The sequence below is a fragment of the Oncorhynchus nerka genome, linkage group LG11, assembly GCF_034236695.1.
Source record: "Oncorhynchus nerka isolate Pitt River linkage group LG11, Oner_Uvic_2.0, whole genome shotgun sequence".
In the NCBI taxonomy this organism is placed as follows: Eukaryota; Metazoa; Chordata; class Actinopteri; order Salmoniformes; family Salmonidae; genus Oncorhynchus; species Oncorhynchus nerka.
The window spans coordinates 51493526-51519709 of record NC_088406.1 but is presented as its reverse complement, the minus strand read 5'-3'; the positions used below and the strand labels follow the sequence as shown (position 1 = coordinate 51519709).

At 44.3% G+C, this 26184-nt stretch overlaps 1 protein-coding gene across 3 annotated transcripts; it reads left to right on the top strand.

Annotated features, from left to right (window-relative positions):
* The first annotated feature begins 2169 nt into the window (after positions 1-2169).
* On the top strand, positions 2170-25825 carry LOC115137507 (calpain-9-like). 3 transcript variants are annotated; one of them, XM_065024637.1, is made up of 22 exons: positions 2172-2648; positions 4582-4651; positions 5594-5712; positions 15628-15761; positions 16080-16251; positions 16706-16789; positions 16914-16999; positions 17074-17151; positions 18912-19105; positions 19247-19449; positions 19547-19558; positions 19776-19855; positions 19957-20079; positions 20163-20199; positions 20290-20364; positions 20458-20503; positions 21095-21156; positions 21408-21476; positions 22049-22127; positions 22330-22446; positions 24274-24326; positions 24697-25825. In XM_065024637.1, exons 1-22 carry the CDS (start codon positions 2451-2453, stop codon positions 24721-24723), a joined length of 2118 nt encoding a protein of 705 aa, XP_064880709.1. In that variant the 5' UTR covers positions 2172-2450; the 3' UTR covers positions 24724-25825. The 3 variants fall into 3 exon arrangements, with proteins under 3 accessions (XP_064880710.1, XP_064880709.1, XP_064880711.1); XM_065024639.1 differs by lacking the exon at positions 2172-2648 and adding an exon at positions 3767-4406 and having other exon boundaries at positions 24697-25824; XM_065024638.1 differs by lacking the exons at positions 22330-22446; positions 24274-24326; positions 24697-25825 and having other exon boundaries at positions 2170-2648; positions 21408-21491; positions 22049-22130.
* Positions 25826-26184: the final 359 nt, after the last annotated feature.

The following is a 26184-nucleotide window of genomic DNA, read 5'->3' as shown; positions in this document are numbered from 1 at the left end:
AAAGGGACCATTCTATGGGTTTGAGTCGCTATTCTTTGTGTCTGTTTAGCTCTGGTCATAATCATTCCTGTTCTCATCGTCGATTTAATCAGGCGTGATGGAGAACGGCCCAGTGACAGACTGTAGGGCTCTTTGAGAGTCCGAGTCCTCGTGTGGACAAAACAAGTGTCAGATCCAATGTTCCCTCAAAAAAAAATTGGGGCACTGAGCAAATTTCAGTTCGGCAAAACTTGAACGTTGTGAAAATTCTGTGCAACTTCCGGTGCGCGTTTACTATGAACACTGAGGCTGAAGCCTACCTGCTTTTAGTAACAGTTTTAACTGTGGCTAGGAAGGCTACTGTGGCTATTTGATAATCGTGTAGGCCTATCAGTTGCCTACTATCAAAAACAATGGAGAAAATGCATGCCATAACATTTTAACAAGGAAATAGTAATTTAATTCAGCCAACAGTAATAGCCAATCCGGGGTGTTCAATGTCGACAATCCATTACACCTTTGAAAAAACGTGCAGGGTTTGACGTTAACCTGTTCATTCACTTGTCCTCCAGACTAAGAGGTAACTGAACATGTTATTGTATTGTGTTTGATGCAAGAAACCATTTAATCAAATAAAATGCATTATTATTCCCTTAAAATTATTATTATTACCAGTGGAGATTTTAGCATGTAAATCTTGGTGGGGCAAACTCGGCATTTTTTTTTAGATGCATACCTACACAACACTAAACAATACATTAATTGCACTATAACGGTGACAAACGGTGCCCACAAACTGTTAATGCCTACATAAAGCTGTCCCAGCAGCAGAGCTTTCCTTCAGCACCATGGAGGGAATCCTTACCACTGCTAAACCTGGCTATCAGCAGAGCCTTGTCTGGCAGTGATAACAGTTCATTCAGCCTCATTTACTGCCTTAAAAAAAACATGGCTGATATGGCTGACTTGCTTAAACAAATGTGGTTACTACTGACTCCTTGTGGATTTGTGTAAGTCGATAAGAACTACATTCTCCTTCAATAACAACAAAGGCCAAAAGGATACACAAACATGATTACATTTCTTTTCAGTAAATTCATAATGTTTATACTTATATCATTACAACGTTGCTCTAAGTGCAAGCAAACTAGCTGCAACGAGGTAGGCCTATTTGTTCAGCACTTTCAAAATGGACACCGACAGAAATTCAGATAGATGTTAATTCAGATAAATGCAGCAAGATGTTGAGGCCTTAACTTGACTCTTCTTTGATTAAGTCACCACATACACAGAGAGAGAGAGAGAGAGAGAGAGAGAGAGAGAAACGGTTAGCCTAGCATATGTTATTAGGTCTATGTGATCTAAAAAGGAAGGAAAATACAGTCATGAAGATTCACTTTTATATACAATATGCCGACGTCAGAGTGTATTGTGCAAACAAAACAACCCTCACAATATCAACTGGAATTACATGGGTCTATTACTGAACTTTTTGTTGAAAACAAATATTTTAATGGGAAAAGACGGTCACTGGTAAACATGGTTACAGACCCAACAACATTATATAGTATCTCCTCCTAGTCAAGAAAAGCACATGTGCAAATTATAATACACAAAGTCAGCAAAACAATGAAAACATTCCAACATTGCCTAAAATTATGAATAAGATACTGATGAGATATACCTAAAGAAGCAGTAGGCTTATATCAATTTAGATGTGCAAACTATGGCATAAGGGAACGATGAGAAGATAAGAGGCAATCCTTAATTTCGATTAAGATATTAACTTTGTCGTGAGAGTCGGTCGTTCTCTGGATTTATGGTGCTTTCAAGACAACTGGGAACTTGGAAAAAACAAGGTCGAATCATGACGTCAGTGATTTTCAGGTCGGACACATCTGCATTTTGGAGCTGCCTTACTCAAGAAAGCAAGAAAAATACAGTGTTTGTACGCGGCTTTATTTTGCAAACTGATATGTGACACGAATTAACGCTAAAATAAAATGCAAAACAGGCAACAAAACCGGTGGGGCTTATGATCTCAACACAAGAGTAATCTACTCGCTTGTGCCAGTCAATGCAATTGAATCCCACTCCGATGCGCTCTGCACAATCTCTTGTGTAGGCGGGTATAGTTTGTGGAAAGTTCCATAAAATATATGGAACTTTCCCCCCACACACACACACTAAGTCTGGCATAGTTCGTTTTGTTTCAGTATGTTGCATTGAATGTGGCTAATATTATGTTGATTCGATCACAATTGACGTTGATAGCGTTAAATACATGGGAGCGTTCCAAACTTCCCGGAGGCTCTGCATACCTTGCTGGAATGGTTCGACTAAGGGAGACGCCCGTATGTCTCCATACGGGTGAATGAGTGTGTGTGTATTTAAGAACTGGGATTGTTGTACAAGTCCCCCCAAAATAAGCATAGACATTTGCTATTTTGATCTCAACTTTACCATTGAAAATGGAGACTCGGAGGTTCGCAACTGGTTCCATTGCCAACCCTGTTCAATTTCGGGACCAGCACTATATAGCCCTCCTAGATGCGTGCGTTAAATCCGGTTCACTGTTCTCTGACCCAACCTTCACCCCGGACCAGAGCTCCATCGGTATGCCTACCGACCCAGACCCCAAAAAGGAGATCAAGTGGCTGCGACCCAAGGTAGGCTACCGTCCTATCGATGTTTACATCAAGTGAGTCGAGATCACTTTCGCAGTCAAAAAGCAAGTCGAGATCTACCGCACAGAATGTTTAACCTAATAAAAACGGTTCTGTAGGAATGAGGGTTGTGCAGTAGGCCTAATACATGATCACAGCATATTGGCTATATGCCTGGCCTTTCAATATTGTTCTCCTCTGACCATATTATATTTTAAAACTCGAGGAGTTTTGATAACAAAATAGTTCAGTTTGTGTAGCAACTGAAATTATTAACATTTTTATTTTACTGGAGTGATGCTAGCTGCATCTGGTGGTCATGGTGCTTTCAAATCATGACATCAGTGATTTTCAGGTCGGAAAGTCGGAGTTCTAGATTTTCCGACTTGGAATTCCGAGTTAGAAAACGGTTAAACACGACTTTTCCTAGTCAGATTTTTTTTCCCGAGTTCCCAATTGTCTTGAATACACTGCAGTCGGGAGATTTCCGTTTTCCGAGTTGTTTTGAACCCTGCATTAGTCTTTAGCGGAGGGTGAGAGCAGCAGAGTCCCTGATATCTCACCGCCCATTGCTCTCCTTCCTTTCCTCTGGTGAGACTGACCAGAGAGAGAGGACACCTTCTTCCACCTGATGGCAAAACTCAAGTCACACTGCCTCGGCCTCATGCACACATTCATGTTGTTCCCCAGAACAGAGGAAGTGAAATATTCCTTGAAATTAAAATAGACAGGACGAAATGGTAATAAAACATTTGGCTACATTTGCAGCTGCAGCGCCAGTGAAAGTAGGGAGAAGCACGTTTTGTTTTAAAATAGTGTTACATGAAAAACGTTTTGACACTACTGAATAAACACGTACACGTGAACTCACTCGGAACAGCAGCTATTTGCTGTATTCTTTGACAGTCTCTCTCTGGTCATCGTTTTAAAAGTTATTACATCTCACATAGGCTAATATCAAACGTTGCGGTGGCCAGGGTGTGGGAGCTGTAGGCACGGTGATTTGTGCTATCCGATTGGCCAGCGCAGTAGAGGCGCACTCGATTTAGCCACAGATCTCCCGGTCGCCAGGGTGACGTTGTCCGGCCATGTATTTTCAGACAAATGAAATGTTTCAAAATGGAACACTTTGCCTACCCAGTGCGCAGGGCTTTTGAATCAAGTGCATCTACCATCAACAGCGCAACAGGAATAACACAAAAAAAAGGCGCGGAAGCCTTTATCGTTGGCTTTTCTATAGGAATGTTTGGTTATCGAGTAGGAATACCTTGAAGATGGACCAGTCGCGATCGACATGTTGGTGACCACTGGTCTACATGATAGCCAGCCATGTGGTCACGCTCATAAACATAGCCTACCTGTATATTGCAAGTCCAGTTTCTTACTCATGATAGTCATGCTTATCTTACGGACATCTGCAGCCTATGTTCTAACTTTTATATTGACCTTATGCATTGAGTTTGATGAGGATATGAGTAGATCTCGTTGTGTACAATTGGGATGTTGCTCTTGGACATATGTAGGCTACACCTGTGCTGTAGGCTACACCCGAGCTGACTCACTGTCAGGTGTGGTCTAGTTCCCGAGGAAGGTAGATTGATCTGATGGAGCATGTTCCGAGAGAAGAGAGGGAACTGACAGAACGGATCACGTTGAGAGAAAAGAAAGAGAACTTACAGAGCAGATTCTGAGTCTGAGCCAAACAGCTGGACAGGATATATCTAACAGCGGAACAGAGATGGAATGACGAGATAACAACCTGTGTGATGCAGTTTAAATCATTAACATTGCCTTGTCATCGTCCAGTCAACTGTTATGTGAACGAAATGAGAGTGTTGTATTGGTTTCACATTCCTTCAGACTAAAGGGCAATATGTGCTGTGGGGTAAACTGTAGTCTTGAACTCTGCCCCTTGTCTCTCTCTCTCTCTCTGCAGGAGATCAGTGCCAATGCTGTGTTTGTGGAGGACACGACATGTACCACCGATATCTGCCAGGGCCAGCTGGGTAAGTGTGTGCTGTTTTAAACATCATAGGATGGAGTATCATTTCAGTAACGCGTAGACAATTAACTCCAACTCACAGTTTTCCTGTATAACCAGATTGCCCTCACTTCTCCAAACATATTCTCCTGGGAATGGGCTTGAGAGATCCTGGTTCTCTTCTCTGTATGGTTCAGTTTCTCAGTGATTCTGGAGGATCACTATCAATCACGCTGAATATGTCACCCCTCCACATCGCCCCAGGGCTCCAAACACGTTGCCCAATGGCAGGGGAATCGGGGTCTAAAGGGAGTCGGGACCCTGTGATCACACCCCCTTTCTCCCATAAAAATAACTCTGTGATTTGTTTGTGACCGCTTTTCATGTGATGCCCAGTCTGTTTTTGATTTGTGTGAAATGGTGAGAATGCTCATCTTGCTTTCTTGTTGCTTGGTTCATTTTGTCCTCAAGGTTTGTGTGATGAATCTGATGGCAATGTGGCATTCCTTGTGTGTGTGTGTGTGTGTATGTGTGTGTGTGTGTGTGTGTGTGTGTGTATGTGTGTGTGTGTGTGTGCATACGTGCGTCAATCATCAACACCTCTTTACATTTACATTTACATTTAAGTCATTTAGCAGACGCTCTTATCCAGAGCGACTTACAAATTGGTGCATTCACCTTATGACATCCTTTCTTTCCTCTACATGAATTCACAGAGCAGCTGTTTACGGTTAGAGAGGAATGGGTCTGTGTGTGTACAGGCATGTTTGTGTGTGTGTGTGCATGTGGGTGTGTTTGTGAGGGAGAAAGTGTGAGTGTGGGAACGCTGCAGTGGCATATCTCCCACAAGCCCCAGGAAATGATTTGAAATGAAATATACATGTAGAATCAATTGAAATCAAATCAAACCTATACTGCTAGTTAACATGCATATTGCCTCTGACCTGTCTCTTTCTTTTTCTAATAGGTGACTGTTGGCTTCTGGCTGCCCTGTCCTGCCTTACCATGCACCCCCATCTCTTTGTCAAAGTGGTACCACCTAATCAGAGCCTGACAGAATCCTATGCTGGCATCTTCCACTTCATGGTAAGACGTGTGGAGGGTTCATGAGCTTGCAGTGTTCTGCATACTCACTTTTTGCGAACGCATTGAGAATGTTCCTTACTATCTTATCAGAGTAGCATGTCTTGCAAAAGAGCGAGAATAGTAAAAGCAGGGCTGAAGATTGCAATATGGTGGAAATAAAAAGAGAACAGAGGAGTGTGTTATGACAGAGAGTGTGTGTTATGACAGAGAGTGTGTGTTATGACAGAGAGTGTGTGTTATGACAGAGAGTGTGTGTTATGGGAGAAGGGTGGTGTAACTAGATCAGGATTTCCCAACTGGCAGCCCGTGGGCCAAATCTGGTGAACACATTTTTTTATATATATATTTTTTCATGGTTGGACATAAATTACTATAAAAACAACAGCAAATCAGCTCCAAGTGATTTTAATTTTGGAAATCTTTTCCAAAGTATTCCCACGCATAATAGATTAATAATGTGATCATATACAAGCAAGGTTTGAAAACAAGGTTTGAAATGCTTATGTTTTAGTCAAATACTATATCTGTTTGGGCTTATTGTGGTCAATTTGCAGTCTACAAATGATTTGTAATTATGTTCAGGCCCCCTGACCATGCGCTCAAAAAATCATCCCGAGGCAAAATCTAGTTGATGATCCCCTCCCCCCTCCCCCTACCTCTTCACTAATGAGGGCGATCTTTAATTACCCCCCCCCCACACACACACACACACACACACACAAACACACTCACGTTGTGCACACACCTCCAACCCATTCGCTCTCGTCTCTGCACACATGCCCCTATCGTCATTATCATTTAATAATTTACTTTTGCCTCAAAGGCTTCTTCTCTGGACCAATTGTGTCAGGTTAAAGAGATTGATAATTAAAACATTGTCTCACGAAAAGCATTAAAACATCATAGAGGTCATGAGTTATGCCTTAGTGATGTTCTCTAATTGCTTTACCCCTGGGGGGGGGGGGGGTTCTAAGTTTACATACGGAATTGTTTTAAGATGGTCGTACTATGGATCATTTAGCTATTTGATTTAGAATTTTAAGAATTTTAGGACCCCTTTGTGACCGGTCGGCTCGATTCTGTCATATGTAGCAAAATTTGAAATTGTGTTTTTTTTATACATTGGATAAAAGTAGAGGTTCAGAGATAGAAAATTGTATATCATACACTACAGTTGAGGTACAATATGGTAAAGTAATTCTGCTTTGAAAGTTGATAAACTTGTAACATCACTTTTGAGAAAATGTCCCTTGAATGTTTGGATACACCTACTGGAGAGCTCTTCTTTTCTACACCCATTCAGCATAGTTCACACCCTCTTAAACCTTAGCCCCACCCATCTCTTTAAGGATTCACATGTAAGGCCATGTACTAAACAACCAAAGATTTCAAGACTAAAGGTTGTTTTATACTACGGGTGTGTTCGTGAATTCAATCTGGAGTGCCAGAGTACACTCAGAATGTTGTCAGGTTGTCCATTCGTAAACTCTCGGTGTGTTCCGAGTGCACACCGGACACTCTGGCCGAGGCGTAGAGTTGATCCGAGCGTTCAGACTTTTGAAAAAAAAGAGAACACCACGGTGTTCGTGAGAATCTCCCCTTTCCACGGTGGGGTCACATTAGTTTGTAGGGCGCGGTTCGGACGCTATAGACGTTTTCGTGAGAAGACCGATTTCTGGGATGTCTCATGGTCTGACAAAACATCACTCTAGCTCTGCCACCTTTCACCTCAGATGTGGAAGTGCGACATCGGCAGATGCGTTGGATTGAGACTCAGCCAATGCAAAAAACAAACAGATATCACTAGCTTAAATTGACGGATTTTGATGGGGATTTTTAAAATGATGTTACTTAGATTGATTGTTAATTGTTAATATTTTCTCAGGTGACTTGGCCCTCTCAGTGAAGTATGTGTGGCATGACTTAACGCATTGGTTGGAGAAAAAGGATACATACAGTGCCTTGCGAAAGTATTCGGCCCCCTTGAACTTTGCGACCTTTTGCCACATTTCAGGCTTCAAACATAAAGATATAAAACTGTATTTTTTTGTGAAGAATCAACAACAAGTGGGACACAATCATGAAGTGGAACGACATTTATTGGATATTTCAAACTTTTTTAACAAATCAAAAACTGAAAAAATGGGCGTGCAAAATTATTCAGCCCCCTTAAGTTAATACTTTGTAGCTCCACCTTTTGCTGCGATTACAGCTGTAAGTCGCTTGGGGTATGTCTCTATCAGTTTTGCATCAGTCGAATGAAGCACAGCGACGGGACGCAAACCAAAGTTCGCAGAGCATCAGCACCCCTGTAACTGAGGAGGATAACACAAGCACAGAAATGCCGGTGGATGAACTCACCCAACCACAGAGACCTCTAAAAGAGGAAAAGATCAAAGGGCACAGACCGAGTGTGAAGTGGCCCAAAGCTGTTGAAAAGAGAGAGTTGGAAACAATCAACAACGACCTGACAAAAATCTTGGAACAACAGGTAGGAACAGCAGAGAAAAAGCTTGAAAGGATGGGAGACATTATCTACCACTACGGAGAAGAGCGCTTTGGAATAAACGAAAGGAGAAGTGGCAAGACACCTCCCCCGCCAGCCAAATCTAGGAAGCAGCAGGAGATCGAGATACTTGTCAGAGAGAGAAGGCAGCTGAGGAAGCAGTGGAAGAAGGCCTCTGATGCAGAGAGAGAAGGTCTCATGCTACTCCAAGCAGACATTAAATGTCGGCTGGCAACCTTGCGAAGAGCGGAAAACTTAAGGAAACTTCGTAGGAAGAAGGAACACTCAAGAACACGGTTCTATAAAAAACCCTTTAAGTTTGTCAAAGATCTCTTCGCAAAGGAAAAGTGCGGAATCCTAAAAACTCCAAAGCCTGAACTGGAAGAACATCTGGAAAAGGTCCACCAGGACATGAAAAGGCATGAGCAGATAGTCATCCCACATGACATCCCACCTATTCAACCACCAGAATTCAATCTGGACACTGACCCTCCAAAATGGACGGAAGTAGAGAACGTTGTCCGAAGAGCAAGAGCGGCCTCGGCTCCTGGGCCTAATGGAGTACCATACAAGCTCTACAAGAACGCCCCGGATGTTCTACGCTTTCTTTGGAGGCTCATGAGGATAGTGTGGCAGAAGGAAATAATACCAAAGGCATGGCGAAGGGCTGGTGGTGTGCTAATCCCGAAAGAGAAGGATGCGACAGACATCAGTCAATTCCGACCAATCTCCCTTCTCAACGTCGAAGGGAAGATCTTTTTCAGTATAATAGCACAGAGGCTGTCCACTTATCTGGAAAGGAACAAGTACATTGATACATCTGTACAGAAAGCAGGCATTCCTGGTTTCTCTGGTTGCCTGGAACATACTAGTATGATTTGGCACCAGATCCAAACAGCTAAGAAGAACCCATCACTACACTGGTAAAGGCCTATTTCCAAGACCTGCGATTGTGTTTCACAACACCTGACTTCACAACAACATGGCAGCGCTTGGAAGTAGGCATAATGGCAGGCTGTACAATTTCTCCTCTGGCCTTCACTATGGCCATGGAAGTCATCATCAGGGCATCGAGATGGGTGGTCGGCGGTGAGAGAACTAAGGAAGGGCTCCGTCTCCCACCTATCCGAGCATACATGGATGACATGACTACACTGACCACCACTGCAGCATGCACCAGGCGGCTACTTGCAAAACTGCAGGATAACATCAAGTGGGCCCGGATGAAAATCAAGCCAAGCAAATCTCGAAGCATCTCCATAGTCAAGGGACAGCTTAAAGATGTGAGGTTCTGCATTGGAGATGACCCGATACCAACGGTGTCTGACAACCCATCAAGAGCCTGGGTAGATGGTACAACGAAAGCCTCCGGGATAAAGATCAAGTGCAGCAAGTAAGGCAGGACATCGCCGACGGTCTTGAGAACATCAACAAGACCCTACTGCCTGGGAGGCTCAAGCTTTGGTGCCTACAGTTTGGACTTCTCCCCCGGGTAATGTGGCCACTCACCGTCTATGAGGTCCCAATAACAACAGTGGAGAAGATGGAGCGAACCATTACCTCATACGTGAAGAAATGGCTGGGTGTCCCACGATGCCTGAGTAACATCAGCCTCTATGGCAAAGGGGTCCTTGAACTACCTCTTACAAGTCTAACGGAGGAGTACAAGTGCTCTAAAGTAAGACTTCAGATGACATTGAAGGACTCCAAAGACCAGACCATTAGCAAGGCTGCACCTCCCCTACAAACTGGACGGAAATGGACATCATCCAAGGCTGTGCAGCAAGCAACATCAGCCCTGAGACACCAAGACATTGTGGGGAATATCCAGCATGGAAGAGGAGGCTTTGGCCTGGCAGCAAGCAAACCAACGTTCCATAAGGCAACAACAGGAAGCTGGAAGCTGGTGGTCGAGGAGGTGCGCAGACAGGAGGAGACTGCAAGAAGTGCAAAGGCTGTCTCTCTTGCTAAACAAGGGCAATGGACGCGGTGGGAAGGCCTGGAGAGGAGAAAGATCAACTGGAGTGAGCTTTGGCAAATGGAGGCAAGCAACATCAGCTTCATCATAAGAGCTGTTTATGATGTGCTTCCATCACCAAAAAATCTACATCAATGGTATGGCGAGGACTCGACCTGCCCCCTCTGCCCAGCTCCAGCGACTCTCAGGTCATATAATGACAGGTTGCAAGACCAGCCTCTCACAAGGCTGCTACACCTGGAGGCACAATCAGGTCCTCAAGAGCCTGGCTGCAGCACTTGAGACCAAGAGGAGTGCAACCAATTCATTACTTCCAAAAACAAGCAATCCCGTCAAAACAACAACATTCATCCGGGAGGGACAGAAAAGGCCCAAGTATCCTCCTACAAAGCCAGAAACTGGACACCTAGCCATGGCCCGGGACTGGAAGATGCTTGTCGATATTGGCCAGCAACTCATTTTTCCACCTGAGATTGCTTCTACCAACCTTAGGCCAGACATGGTACTCTGGTCCCCTTCACGAAAGGCTGTGTACATCATAGAGCTCACAGTCCCGTGGGAAAACTCTGTTGAAGAGGCCTACGAGCGTAAGAAACTGCGTTACACAGAGTTGGCAGCAGACGCAACTCAGCGTGGCTGGAATGCAAAAGTCTGGCCAGTTGAAGTGGGATGCAGAGGATTCGTGGCTTCTTCCATCATCAGGTTGCTGAAAGAACTTGGAATCCATGGACAGGCTCTGCGGCAGACCGTCAGAGCAGTTTCTCAAGCAGCTGAAAGAGGCAGCCAGTGGATCTGGATCAAACGGAAGGACCCTTGCTGGGCTATAACTTCATGACCCCCCACCCCCACCTGAGAACTCAATTCAGATCCCTCCAACTTGAGGAGGGCATATGAGGTATGCGGTCAGCTGTATGGCTGGCTCAGGGAAGAGGACGCCCCTGCCTTGCATAGTCCCGTGGGACATCTTAATTGGGCATGGGACACAAGCTAAGGCTTGATCACCCTTTAGCTGGCCACCTTTGATGAGGGTGTTTAGTGATTAATGGCCGAAACACCCACTGATTCGAAGGCACACTACTGAGGATGTGTCCCAAAAATTGACATCTTACCCCAGTCTAAGAAATAAACCTCCCATGCCACTCTGTCAACATCACGGCAAATCTCATGCGAGTGCATTCCATCTATTGGCACAATGGACAGTTTTTAACATCTCGTCCCGTGTTTTATGATTCTGCACATCGAGAGACTGAATTTTTTTTCCCATTCCTCCTTGCAAAACAGCTCGAGCTCAGTGAGGTTGGATGGAGAGCATTTGTGAACAGCAGTTTTTAGTTCTTTCCACAGATTCTCGATTGGATTCAGGTCTGGACTTTGACTTGGCCATTCTAACACCTGGATATGTTTATTTTTGAACCATTCCATTGTAGATTTTGCTTTATGTTTTGGATCATTGTCTTGTTGGAAGACAAATCTCCGTCCCAGTCTCAGGTCTTTTGCAGACTCCATCAGGTTTTCTTCCAGAATGGTCCTGTATTTGGCTCCATCCATCTTCCCATCAATTTTAACCATCTTCCCTGTCCCTGCTGAAGAAAAGCAGGCCCAAACCATGATGCTGCCACCACCATGTTTGACAGTGGGGATGTTGTGTTCAGGGTGATGAGCTGTGTTGCTTTTACGCCAAACATAACGTTTTGCATTGTTGCCAAAAAGTTCAATTTTGGTTTCATCTGACCAGAGCACCTTCTTCCACATGTTTGGTGTGTCTCCCAGGTGGCTTGTGGCAAACTTTAAACGACACTTTTTATGGATATCTTTAAGAAATGGCTTTCTTCTTGCCACTCTTCCATAAAGGCCAGATTTGTGCAATATACGACTGATTGTTGTCCTATGGACAGAGTCTCCCACCTCAGCTGTAGATCTCTGCAGTTCATCCAGAGTGATCATGGGCCTCTTGGCTGCATCTCTGATCAGTCTTCTCCTTGTATGAGCTGAAAGTTTAGAGCAGGGGTGTCAAACTCAAATACCCAGTGGGCCAAAATGTAAAACCTGAACAAAGTCACGGGCCAACATTGAACAAATTAACCTTTTAATATGGACCCAAACAAGTTTTGCTTTAACATTGAATATGGAACAAGCATCACTTATTACCATACAATATATAATTTAATAGTGGAGACATGCAAAATCAAATTTCAAATGAAAAAACACATCAATGGCATTCATTTATTAAATAAATAAAATTTAAATAAAAATTGTATGGCTCTTTTCTATTTGCAGCCTTCTGATTTAAATACCAAAATAAACTTTTTCCACTGGCTAATAATTTTACAAATAAAATGATAATAAATCAATCAACCATTCAAGCCCATGCCTTGTAGCAAGAAAAAGTGCATAAAGAAAACGTTAATTATTGCACACTGGTCTAATCTGATGTGCCCAAGCCAGATACCTGGCATCTCTTCTTGGATGCTAGTTCATCAATGTCTGGGCTCAAGCTCTGAGCTGAAGAAATCCTCAGTATCGAGCGAAGATGTTCATCAGTCAGACGTCTCCTGTGAGTTGTTTTGGTCATCTTCATCGAGGAGAAAAGTTGCTCGCATAGATAAGTGCTGCCGAACATGGAGAGCATCTGAGCAGCTTGGGTGCGGAGCTGAGGCATTGTATCAGGGATGAACCGTGGAAACTGTGCGGCGCCCACAGCATCATACTTTGACTTCAGCGTGTCGTTGCACTGGAGTTCAATCAGCTCCATTTGGATGTTGGTTGGTGCATTTTCCACATTTACATTTACATTTAAGTCATTTAGCAGACGCTCTTATCCAGAGCGACTTACAAATCAACTGCAAAGGGATTACTAAGCAGTTCAAACTTGCATTTCTGGGCATCGAAGTCGGCAAATCGCCGGCTAAACTCAGCGGCGAGAACACTGAGTTTTTCAGCAAACTGTGCGCATGGGAACACGGCGGTAGAGATCTGCGCTTTTATGGATTGGCAGCAGGGAAAATGGCAAGGGTTTCCTTGCAGCATCTGATTCTCCCACAGGCACAGTTTAGTTTTGAAGGCCCTCACTGCAGCGTACATGTCTGTGATGATGCGCCCCCGCCCCTGAAGCTGCAGGTTCAGCGCATCAAGATGGCTCGAGATGTCACAGAGAAAGGCCAGCTCACACAGGAACTTTTGCTCCCGGAGCTCTGCTGTATCCTTCCCTTTGGTTTCCAGGAATTGACATATTTCCTCACGCAGCTCGAAACATCTGTTCAGTACTTTTCCTCTGCTTAGCCATCTCACCTCTGTGTGATACGGCACGTCTGCGTATTCGAACCACACTCCTCCAGAAAAGATTTAAACTGGCGGTGATTTAGACCTTTGGCTCTTATAAAGTTAACTACCTGTGTTACTGTGGTCATAACATGTTCCATCTTTAGGGCTTTGGCACACAGTGCTTCCTGATGTATGATGCAGTGGTAAACAGTTAGCTCACCTGCACAGTTCTCTTCCCGCATCTTCTCCCGAACCATGCCCACCAGTCCACTCTTTTTACCGCACATCGCTGGCGCACCATCTGTCGTTAATCCAACGAGTTTATCCCACGGCAGCTTTATTTCAGTTACACATTTGGAAACCTCCTCAAAGATTTCCTTTCCTGTGGTTGTGCCATGCATTGATTTGAATCCTAATAGCTCCTCCGTAACACACAGATTTGAGTCCACTCCACGGATGAAGACTGACAGCTGAGCAGTATCAGATGCGTCGCAGCTCTCATCCACAGCGAGGAGAACGCAACAAAATCTTTTCCCTTTTCCATCAGCTGGTCATACAGATTGGTGGCAAGATCACATGTGCGATCAGCTACTGTGTTCCTGCTCAGGCTCACGTTTGAAAATGCTTGTTTTTTCTCTGGGCATACGAGGTCACAAACCTTCATCATGCACTTTTTCATGAACTCTCCCTCATTAAAGGGCCGGGCTGATTTTGCGATCTCTGCTGCCACTATATAACTAGCCTTTACAGCAGCCTCGCTTTGTGATGTGGCTTTTTTAAACATATTCTGTTGTGAAACCAAACTTCTTTTCATCTCCTCTACTTTCTGGCTCCTTTGAGTCATGTCCAGGTCCTTGTATTTGTCATGGTGTTTCGTTTCATAGTGTCGTCTAATGTTGTACTCCTTACTTACAGCCACGTTGACTCCACAAACAAGACAAACAGGTTTGTCTTTTACATATGTAAACAGATATTCTGCCTCCCACTTGTCCAGAAAGCTCCTGTTTTCTGCCTTTCTTTTCGCCATTTTTGGGAAGGGTTAGCTCGCTGACAGTTGTAGCGTCTATGTTGCTATGACTACTGTCACAGAGGAGAGAGCATTTCTGGGTCCTGTCCTGATTGGCACGCGAAAACAGCAGAGCATTATGGGATTCGTAGTATTAGTGGTGAATGCACTGTATAATACCGGCGGGCCAGCTCTAGTAGTAATTTGGTATTGTCTCGCGGGCCAAATATAATTACCTCGCGGGCCAAATTTGGCCCACGGGCCAGAGTTTGACACCCATGGTTTAGAGGGATGGCCAGGTCTTGGTAGATTTGCAGTGGTCTGATACTCCTTCCATTTCAATATTATCGCTTGCACAGTGCTCCTTGGGATGTTTAAAGCTTGGGAAATCTTTTTGTATCCAAATCCGGCTTTAAACTTCTTCACAACAGTATCTCGGACCTGCCTGGTGTGTTCCTTGTTCTTCATGATGCTCTCTGCGCTTTTAACGGACCTCCGAGACTATCACAGTGCAGGTGCATTTATACGGAGACTTGATTACACACAGGTGGATTGTATTTATCATCATTAGTCATTTAGGTCAACATTGGATCATTCAGAGATCCTCACTGAACTTCTGGAGAGAGTTTGCTGCACTGAAAGTAAAGGGGCTGAATAATTTTGCACGCCCAATTTTTCAGTTTTTGATTTGTTAAAAAAGTTTGAAATATCCAATAAATGTCGTTCCACTTCATGATTGTGTCCCACTTGTTGTTGATTCTTCACAAAAAAATACAGTTTTATATCTTTATGTTTGAAGCCTGAAATGTGGCAAAAGGTCGCAAAGTTCAAGGGGGCCGAATACCTTCGCAAGGCACTGTATGAGTAGACCTGGAGGGGTTATGTTGGGAGTGTAGTACAGACTTGTAGGTAACTACTACCCTGACACACACACACACACACACACACACACACACACACACACACACACACACACACAGCCTTGCTTATGGGCAAGTGATGCAGGCTTGTACTTGCCCACTGTTATGCAAGATATCAAATGTATATCTCTCTCCATCCCTCTCCCCGTCTCTTCCTACATCCTCCTCCTTACATCCTTCCCTCCTCCCTCCCTGTCCACCCTCTTTATGCCTCCCTCTCCATCCATGTCCCCCCCTTGTGTAGTTCTGGCAGTATGGTGAGTGGGTGGAGGTGGTAGTGGATGACAGGCTACCTGTACGCGAGGGTCGCCTGCTCTTCAGCTACTCCTGTACCCGCAACGAGTACTGGAGCGCCCTGGTGGAGAAAGCCTATGCCAAGTCAGTCAACCGGGGTGTGTGTGTGTATGCGTGTGTCCATGCACCCGTGTGTGTGTGTGTAATGTCGTACATAATTTGAGCGTTCGTGTGTGTCTGGCTGTGTGACTGACACTGCTCTTATGAGGTCTCAGCCTCGTTTGAATGTGTTTATTGTACAGCTCTTTGAGTAGGAGCATCTGCTAAATGACAGAACATGTACATCTATAAAATGTATCTCCCTCATTTCTAAGTCCTTCCTCTCCCACACCACTCTCTCTCCTCCCCCTTTCTCTCCACACACCCCTTTCTCATGCTCCCTCTACTCCTATCTCGGAGCAGGCTGATCGGGTCATATGGAAGTCTGAAGGGGGGTAATATCTCAGAGGCTATGGAGGATTTTACAGGGGGCATAGCCTACTCCCTCCCTGTCTCCTCCCGCGCCCCCAGGGTCATGTGGAAAGCCCTCTCTGCTGCCCTGTCCCGTGGCAGCCTGCTCAGCTGCTTCATACAGGTACAGCACATACACACACACACTCACACCCGATGGGGAGGCAGGTAGCCTGGCAGGTAGGAGCTTTGGGACAGAAACCGAAAGGTTGCTGGATCGAATCCCAGAGCTGACAAGGTAAAAATCTGTCGTTCTGCTCCTGGGCAAGGCAGTTAACCCACTGTTCCCCAGGCGCCGATGACGATTAAGGCAGCCCTCCGCACTTCTCTGATTCAGAGGGGTTAGGTTAAATTCGAAAAACACATTTCAGTTAAATGCATTCAGTTAGGTATCCCCTTGTCACTTTCCATGGAACAAATATGACTCATAGACTTTATGATGAATGCTGTACCAACATAGCTGCATACCTTCCTCACACCTCTCCTTCGTCAATAGCTACTGTGATGGCAAATGTGATTCTTACTGTGTATGCAGCACCTGTGGTGAGTTGCTCTCTATGTGCTGTGTATCTCCACAGGCTAGTAACTATTGTGAGATAGGCACAGTGACTGCAGAGGGACTGGTGAAGGGCCATGCCTACGCCATCACAGACACTGACACGGTATGTATCATACTGTGCTTCACTAAGCTAAAGTCATCAGAAAACAATCCACTTTCTCATTTTGCTCAAATAATTGTTTGTCTGTGTGCGTGTGCATGTGTGTGCGCGTGTATATGTGGTTCAGGTGAAGAAGCCGGCTGGTGAGGCCTTGTTGCTGAGGCTGAGGAATCCCTGGGGCTTTGTGGAGTACTCTGGACCCTGGAGTGACAAGTGAGGAATTGTGTGTGTGTGTGTGTTTCATTTTGTCATTACACAGGCATGTAATCCTGTGTGTGTAATTGCAGGAGTAAAGACTGGGATGATGTGGATGCTGCTGAGAAGAAAAGGATTGATCTGAAAAACAGTGAGGACGGCGAGTTCTGGTAGGTTCTGGTTACAAACACACGTAGACACAAACATACGTAAACACATACATACACATACAGTGCATTCAGAAAGTATTCTTACCCCTTGACTTACTCCACATTTTGTTGTGTTACACCCTGAATTCAAAATGTATTAAATAGCTTTTTTTTCTCAACCATCAACATGCAGTACCCCATAATGACAAAGTGAAAACATGTTTGATTGTTTTTGTGCAAATTTATTGAAAATGAAATACAGAAATGTTGGTGTTGGTCATCGCTAGACAACCATTTTCAGGTCTTGCCTTAGATTTTCAAGCAGATTTAAGTCAACACTGTAATTCAGCCACTCAGGAACATTCACTGTCTTCTTGGTAAGCAACTCCAGCGCAGATTTGGCCTTGTGTTTTAGGTTATTGTCTGATGGAAAGCTGACTGAACCAGGTTTTTCTCTAGGATTTTGCCTGTGTTTAGCTCCATTCCATTTATTTTTTATCCTCAAAAACTTCCCAGACCTTAACGATTACAAGCATACCCATAACATGATGCAGCCACCACCATGCTTGAAAATATGGAGAGTGGTACTAAGTAATGTGTTGTATTGGACTTACCCCAAACATAACACTTTGTATTGAATTGCTTTGCCACATTTTTTGCAGTATTACTTTAGTGCATTGTTGCAAACAAGATGCATGATTTGAAATATTTGTATCCTCTATAGGCTTCCTTCTTTTCACTCTGTCAATTAGGTTAGTATGTGGAGTAACTACAATGTTGTAGATCCATCCTCAGTGTTCTCCTATCACAGCCATTAAACTCTGTAACTGTTTTAAAGTCACCATTGGCCTCATAGTGAAGTCCTTGAGCGGTTTCCTTCCTCTCTTGCAACTGAGATAGGACGCCTGTATCTTTGTAGTGACTGGGTGTATTGATACACCATCCAAAGTGTAATAAATAACTTCACCATGCCCAAAGGGATATTACATTTTTACACATCTGCCCTTCGTTTTTTGCGAGGCGTTGGAAAACCTCCCTGGTCTTTGTGGTTGAATCTTTGTTTGAAATTCACTGCTCGACTGAGGGACCTTTACAGATAATTGTATGTGTGGGTTACAGAGATGAGGTAGTCATTGAAAAGTAATGTTAAACACTATTGTTGCACACAAAGTGAGTCCTTGCAACTTATTATGTGACTTGATGAGCAGATTTATACTCCTGAACTTATTTAGGCTTGCCATAACAAAGGGGTTGAATACTTATCGACTCAAGAGATTTCAGATTTAAATTTTTTATTCATTTGTTAAAATTTAGAAAAACACAACTCCACGTTGACATTATGGGGTATTATAGGCCAGTGACAAAAAAAGATACATTTAATCCATTTTAAATTCAGGCTCTAACACAACAAACTGTGGAAAAAGTCAAAGGGTGTGAATACCCTCTGAAGGCAGTGTACATCGACCAATCTCGCCTTTTATCTATTGTACTTTGTTTTTGTTTATGCATACATGTGTATATATAACGTAATGTATAATAACTGAACGTATTATAGATGACTCCAAATGAAATACTGTACCATGTTTGACTATGACTGCTTTTCGTGTCTCAAAACGGTTTGAGTGGTCCACAATTGTGGCTGTTAAAATCTCTACTGTATCATTGTGAAGTGACACTTTAATAAATGCTTCTCACTCTAACTCAACATCTCATCTAGTTTCATTACTTTGCAACAACAGCACACGAACACATTCTGACAGTGTGTATCCGCTCTGTGTCAGGATCAGTGCGGAGGACTTCAACAAGCTGTTTGACACAGTGGAGCTGTGTAGTGTGGACCCTGACCCCATAGTGGAAGAGGACACATCCACTGACCCCGACTCCCCTGCTGACCCCCCCTCTGCCTGGACCCTCAGCTCCCACAAAGGCTCCTGGGTATCGGGCTCCACTGCAGGGGGGAGCTGTAGTTACCCTCGTGAGTGTGTGTGTGTGTGTTTCCAAAAGCAGAATGTTTGTAATTTCATCCAGTTGTCATTTACCACTTTCCTTATCAACATTCCCTCCTCTACCCCTCCCTCTCTGTGTCTCTCTCTTTCTCTCTCTCTCTCTCTCATAGGATCCTTCTGGAAGAATCCCCAGTTCCAGCTTGTCCTTGCCGAGCATGATGATGATATAGAGATGACCCCGGGGGAGAAGAAGGTGGCAGAGAAGCAGAAGGAGAAAGCAAAGCAGTGCACCGTGCTGGTGGAACTACTGCAGAAAGACCGGAGAAAGAAGGAGAAAATCAACTTCCTCCACATCGCCTTCCACATCTACAGGGTGAGAGAGGGAGGGAGAATGTGTTGTCAATTGTATGTGCTGTGAATGTGAACGTTCTACATTTTCAGTTAATCTGACGTCTTTCCTGTTTCTGCAGGTTCCTCCAAAGGTGAGTATTTTATTGTAAAGTTAATTTTTTTTAACTACATATTTTCATTAGTTAGACAATGACATGGCTTTTAATCTACCAACCATGTCTGCTGCCCCCCTCTCTCCACCACTACCTCCTTCTCTCCCTCTTTTCTATCTCTGCCTTCCCCTCTTCTCTCCTCTCCTCTCTTCCTCTTTCCTTCTCTTCTCTCTTCTCCCCGCTCCCCCTCTCGTAGCTCCGGGGCCTGTGTCTGGACCAGAGCTTCTTCTCTTTCAAGCAGCCTGTGGGGAGTTCTGGGGTGTACCAGCCTTTCAGGTTCTGTACCTCAGCAGCCAGTCTTCACGGCAAATATGTCACATTTTCACGAAAACAGTCAATAGAAGTTCTTCTCTTCTTCTTGCCTTTTGTCACCGTAGGGCTGTGTGGAGGGAGGTGAGGCTGGACCCAGGAAACTACGTGATCCTGGCCTCCACCTACAGTCCCAACCAGCCCGCGGAATTCTTCCTCCGCGTCTACTCCAAGACTGGCAACAATCTGGGGTACAGAGAGGAGGGTGGTGGGGATGATGATGATGATGAAGATAATTAGTAACAGACTGATGGTGCTCCTCCTTGTATTCCAGGACCCAAGACTTCACTTGCTCCACTGGCTTCCTCATGGTGAGTTAAACCTTACTGAAGTCTACTTCTACTGCAGTCCTGCTCTCCAGTTCACCAAGCCAACTGTCTGTGCGTGTGTGTCCTTCACAGGTCATGTCAATGCCACCAGTCTTGCCAGAGGATCGCAAGAGAGTACAGAAGACCTTTGATGAGGTGGCAGGGCCGGTAGGAATTCTCTCATCTCTAAATCTAACTGAACCACAGAAGATAAATGTCTCCCTTAGACAGTCTTAACCTCCTGTTCTCTCTCCCTGGCAGGATGACAAGCTGAATGCTAAGGAGTTCATGAAGCTGGTTAACTCAGGTTAGATCATTCATGAACTCAGGTTGTCATTATAAGGTTAATTTAGTCAAACCATGTTGCAGAACTCCATAAACTGCTGTAATGAAGGGTGCAACTATTGTATGTTGGTCCTTTTGAGGGGAATATTCTTACAGTGCAGTACCAGTAAATGGCTGTAGGGGGAGCAGAGTAGCAAGGTTTCCTCTAGCAGGTAGACACTTTTTGGGGAAACAGAGATGACTTCTCTAGGCGAAACCTAATGGCTATTATAAACTGGGTGCTTCGAGTCCTGAATGCTGATTGGCTGACAGCCGTGGTATATCAGACCGTATGCCACTGGTATGACAAAACATGTATTTTTTGTGTTTTAATTACGTTGCTAACCAGTTTATAATAGCAATTAGGCACCTTGAGGGTTTGCGGTATACGGCCAATATACCACGGCTAAGGGCTGTATCCAGGCACTCAGCGTTGTGTCGTACATAAGAACAGCCCGTAGCCGTTTAATATTGGCCGTATACCACATCCCCTTGTGCCTTATTGCTTAAATATACCATTACAATCCTTTGCCTTGTTCACTCCTCCCCTCTCCCCTCTCTCCCTCTCTCTCAGTTCTGGAGAAAGACTACCAGCTGCCACTGGAGACATGCAGACAGCTCATCTTTGGAGAGGAAGTATCCTTTTATTTGGCCAGTTGTCACAACCTTTCCCCTTACATCTCACTGGCTTTGTTTTTCTTGCCAGGACCACAAAGCATCTAAGAGCAGGAATGCTGATCTAGGATTTGTCCATTTCATCTTATTCATTGTGATCTAAAAGGCTAAACTGATCCTAGATCAGCATCGATTTGCTTTGTGGATACGGGCCCTGGTACTTTTGAGCGCCTCTGTCTGTGTCTGAGAGCTGTCCCTAACCCACGTGTCAGACTGGGGGGCGTAGCAGTCTGACCCGAGAGCAGACAGAGCCTGTGCTGACCTCTCTTCGCAGTCTGCAGGTACGACTGCTATAGGTACAAAACCCAATATGTTAAGCAATAAAGCTCAAAGGGGCGCGGTGGTGTATTGGCCAATATACAGCGGATAAGGGCTGTTGTTTTGCACGATGCAAAGGGGAGTGCCTGGATACTGGCCTTAGCCATGGTAACTGGAATGATGAGATAGATGTTCTTCTTCTCTGTTTTTGTTTGATAATTTCACTGCCGTACTGTGTTGGATCTTACCCAGCCATCTTGTCTCAAGAGGACCACAATGGAAATAAGTCCCAGACTTCATTGTGTGTTATCCTCCATGATTGTATTTATGTGCGTCTATGGCTTTTTCAAGTTTTATGTGTGCTTGTGTTTTTAAATGGTTGAATTAACAAACTAAACTAAATAAGCTATAAACTGGTTAGCAACATAAAAGTGTTCTTGCATCATACCCAAGGTATGTTGTCTGATATACACATGGCTGAAATGCTGTTTCAGCCAATCAGCATCCAGGACCCAAAATACCCGGTTTATAATTAGTGATATTACTTATCTACTGCTACTCAACCATCCTTCATTGACCTCTCTCTCTCTTTCAGTCCATCTTCTTCAAGTTTGATCAGGACTCTTCAGGGACTATGAGCCCCTTTGAGCTTAGTCTGGCCCTCCAGGCTGCTGGTGTACACACACACACACACACACACACACACACACACACACACACACACTCACTCTCTGCCTCTTACACTCACTCATTCACTCACTCACATTTTACCTTCCACTCCACTCTTGAATGGATAATAACACATTTCTCTCTCCTTCCCTCTCATCCCTGCCTCATCATTCTCTCCTCTCCTCTCTTCTTCCTCCTTCCTGCTAGGTGTGCAGTGTGATGGCCAGGTCATACAGCTGCTGTGGGAGAGGTTTGGCTCTGGGGAGCTGCACCTGCCTTTCCATGGCTTTGTGGCCTGTGTCACCAGGCTGCGCAAGCTATTCGGTATTTCAACACACACACACACACACACACACACACACACACACACACACACACACTTAGGTGAGCTATGTTTTGTTGCAGGTTATGATATTCAGCCTTAATATTGTGTGCTTCTACCCCCAAGCCATAGGACTCCTGAACATCTAATCAAATTGCTACTCAGACTATTTGCATTGCCCCCCCCCCCCTTCCCGCTGCTACTTTCTGTGTTATCATCTATGCATAGTCACTTTAATAACTCTACCTACATATACATATTACTTCAACTAACCGGTCCCCCCGCACATTGACTCTGTTCCGGTACCCCCCTGTACAGGGGGGCAAAAAAGTATTTAGTCAGCCACCAATTGTGCAAGTTCTCCCACTTAAAAATATGAGAGAGGCCTGTAATTTTCTTCATAGGTACACTTCAACTATGACAGACAAAATGAGGGAAACAAAATTATAATCCAAAAAATCACATTGTAGGATTTTTAATGAATTTATTTGCAAATTATGGTGGAAAATAAGTATTTCGTCAATAACAAAAGTTTATCTCAATACTTTGTTATATACCCTTTGTTGGCAATGACAGAGGTCAAACGTTTTCTGTAAGTCTTCACAAGGTTTTCACACACTGTTGCTGGTATTTTGGCCCATTCCTCCATGCAGATCTCCTCTAGAGCAGTGATGTTTTGGGGCAGTTGCTGGGCAACACAGACTTTCATCTCCCTCCAAAGATTTTCTATGGGGTTGAGATCTGGAGACTGGCTAGGCCACTCCAGGACCTTGAAATGCTTCTTACGAGTTTTTACCAAAAAGTTATATTTTGGTTTCATCTGACCATATGACATTCTCCCAATCTTCTTCTGGATCATCCAAATGCTCTCTAGCAAACTTCAGACGGGCCTGGACATGTACTGGCTTAAGCAGTGGGACACGCCTGGCAGTGCAGGATTTGAGTCCCTGGCGGCGTAGTGTGTTATTGATGGTAGGCTTTGTTACTTTGGTCCCAGCTCTATGCAGGTCATTCACTAGGTCCCCCCGTGTGGTTCTGGGATTTTTGCTCACCGTTCTTGTGATCATTTTGGCCCCACGGGGTGAGATCTTGCGTGGAGCCCCAGATCGAGGGAGATTATCAGTGGTCTTGTATGTCTTCCATTTCCCAATAATTGCTCCCACAGTTGATTTCTTCAAACCAAGCTGCTTACCTATTGCAGATTCAGTCGTCCCAGCCTGGTGCAGGTCTACAATTTTGTTTCTGGTGTCCTTTGACAGCTCTTTGGTCTTGGCCATAGTGGAGTTTGAAGTGTGACTGTTTGAGGTTGTGGACAGGTGTCTTTTATACTGATAACAAGTTCAAACAGGTGCCATTAATACAGGTAACAAGTGGAGGACAGAGGAGCCCCTTAAAGAAGAAGTTACAGGTCTGTGAGAGCCAGAAATCTTGCTTGTTTAATGAGCAAATACTTATTTTCCACCATAATTTGCAAATAAATTCATTAAAAATCCTACAATGTGATTTTCTGGATTTTTTTTCTCATTTTGTCTGTCATAGTTGATGTGTACCTATGATGATAATTACAGGCCTCTCTCATCTTTTTAAGTGGGAGAACCTGCACAATTGGTGGCTGACTAAAATACTTTTTTGCCCCACTGTATATAGTCTCGCTATTGTTATTTTACTGCCGCTCTTTAAGTACTTGTTACTTTTATTTCTCATTCTTACTGCATTGTTGGTTAGGGGCTCGTGAAAGTAAGCATTTCACTGTAAGGTCTACACCTGTTGTATTCGGCGCATGTGACTAATAACATTTGATTTGATTTGTTTGTGTCCCCTCTCCCCAGCCCTGTATAAATCAGAGAGCAACCCTGAGGTCAAAGACGGAGGAATCAATACTGTGAGTCCTCCTTGATCTTAAAATCAACCAAAACCCTGGACCTAAGCCTAACTTCATGTCCACATCCTGGTTCAACCCTATCCCTACCCTCAACCACAACCCTAACCCTAGCCTAAACCCTAACCCTAGCCTAAACCACAACCCTAACCCTAGCGCCATGTCCAGATCTCGGTTCAACCCTAACCCTAACGCTTACCCTAACTATAACCCTATATGTTAACATGAACCATAACCTGACCCAAACCCGTCCTGTGCCAGACCATATCCTCAAGCTTAACTTGTACAGTATCTTGACCCTGACCCCACCTCTAATACAGACTATACCCTTACTAATGCCCTCTAACCCTGAATAGTTGCTGTTCTTTTACAGTGGCTGCTCCGACTCCTGACCGTGTGAGAGTGCTCTGTAAAGGGGGTTTCTACGTGGGCACTGCAGGGGAATTCTATCTGACCAGGAACATATGATAACATCATGCCTCTCCTGGCGCCCTCGTCCACACACACACAGGCGCACACGTACACCACACACACAAACAGCCCCTGGCCTTTGTCACCATAAGATACCCCGCATATCAGTTAAGTATTTTCAGCAATTGAGTCAAGTATTTTCAGTTCTACAGCCAAGTATTTCTTTAACCTTTCATTATTTGAGTTTTAAATAGTGAAAATGTAGTTGAAGCCCTGTAGTTGAAATGTATCCAAAAATAAAAAATGTTGTAAAAATGAATCCACTTTAATAATGTAAAATGATTTCTGTGTTTATAAATACAGCCCAGCCTCACATACACGGTGAGTACGGCCTGCCCTGGTGAGGGAGTGAAGGTGATGTCTCAACCGCGCAGCACACACGTCTCTATACTTATCATACTGATGCCTCCTACAGCATCAACACTAACTCGCCGCATCCTCCGCTACTTCCCTCGCTCCCTCCCTCCTTTGCTCCCTCCCTCCTTTGCTCCCTCCCTCCTCCTTTGCTCCCTTCCTCCTTTGCTCCCTTCCTCCTTTGCTCCCTTCCTCCTTTGCGTCCTTCCTCCTTTGCTCCCTTCCTTCCTCCCTCGCTCCCTCCCTCCTTTGCTCCCTTCCTCCTTTGCTCCCTTCCTCCTTTGCTCCCTTCCTCCTTTGCGCCCTCCCTCACGCTCTCAATTCAATTCAATTCAAGGGCTTTATTGGCATGGGAAACATGTGTTAACATTGCCAAAGCAAGTGAGGTAGATAATATATAAAGTGAATATATAAAGTGAAACAATAAAAATGAACAGTAAACATTACACATACAGAAGTTTCAAAACAATAAAGACATTACAAATGTCATATTATATATATACAGTGTTTTAACAGTGTACAAATGGTTAAGGTATACAAGGGAAAATAAATTAGCATAAATATGGGTTGTATTTACAATGGTGTTTGTTCTTCACTGGTTGCCCTTTTCTCGTGGCAACAGGTCACAAATCTTGCTGCTGTGATGGCACACTGTGGAATTTCACCCAGTAGATATGGGAGTTTATCAAAATTGGATTTGTTTTTGAATTCTTTGTGGATCTGTGTAATCTGAGGGAAATATGTCTCTCTAATATGGTCATACATTGGGCAGGAGGTTAGGAAGTGCAGCTCAGTTTCCACCTCATTTTGTGGGCAGTGAGCACATAGCCTGTCTTCTCTTGAGAGCCATGTCTGCCTACGGCGGCCTTTCTCAATGCAAGGCTATGCTCACTGAGTCTGTACATAGTCAAAGCTTTCCTTAATTTTGGGTCAGTCACAGTGGTCAGGTATTCTGCCGCTGTGTACTCTCTGTGTAGGGCCAAATAGCATTCTAGTTTGCTCTGTTTTTTTGTAAATTCTTTCCAATGTGTCAAGT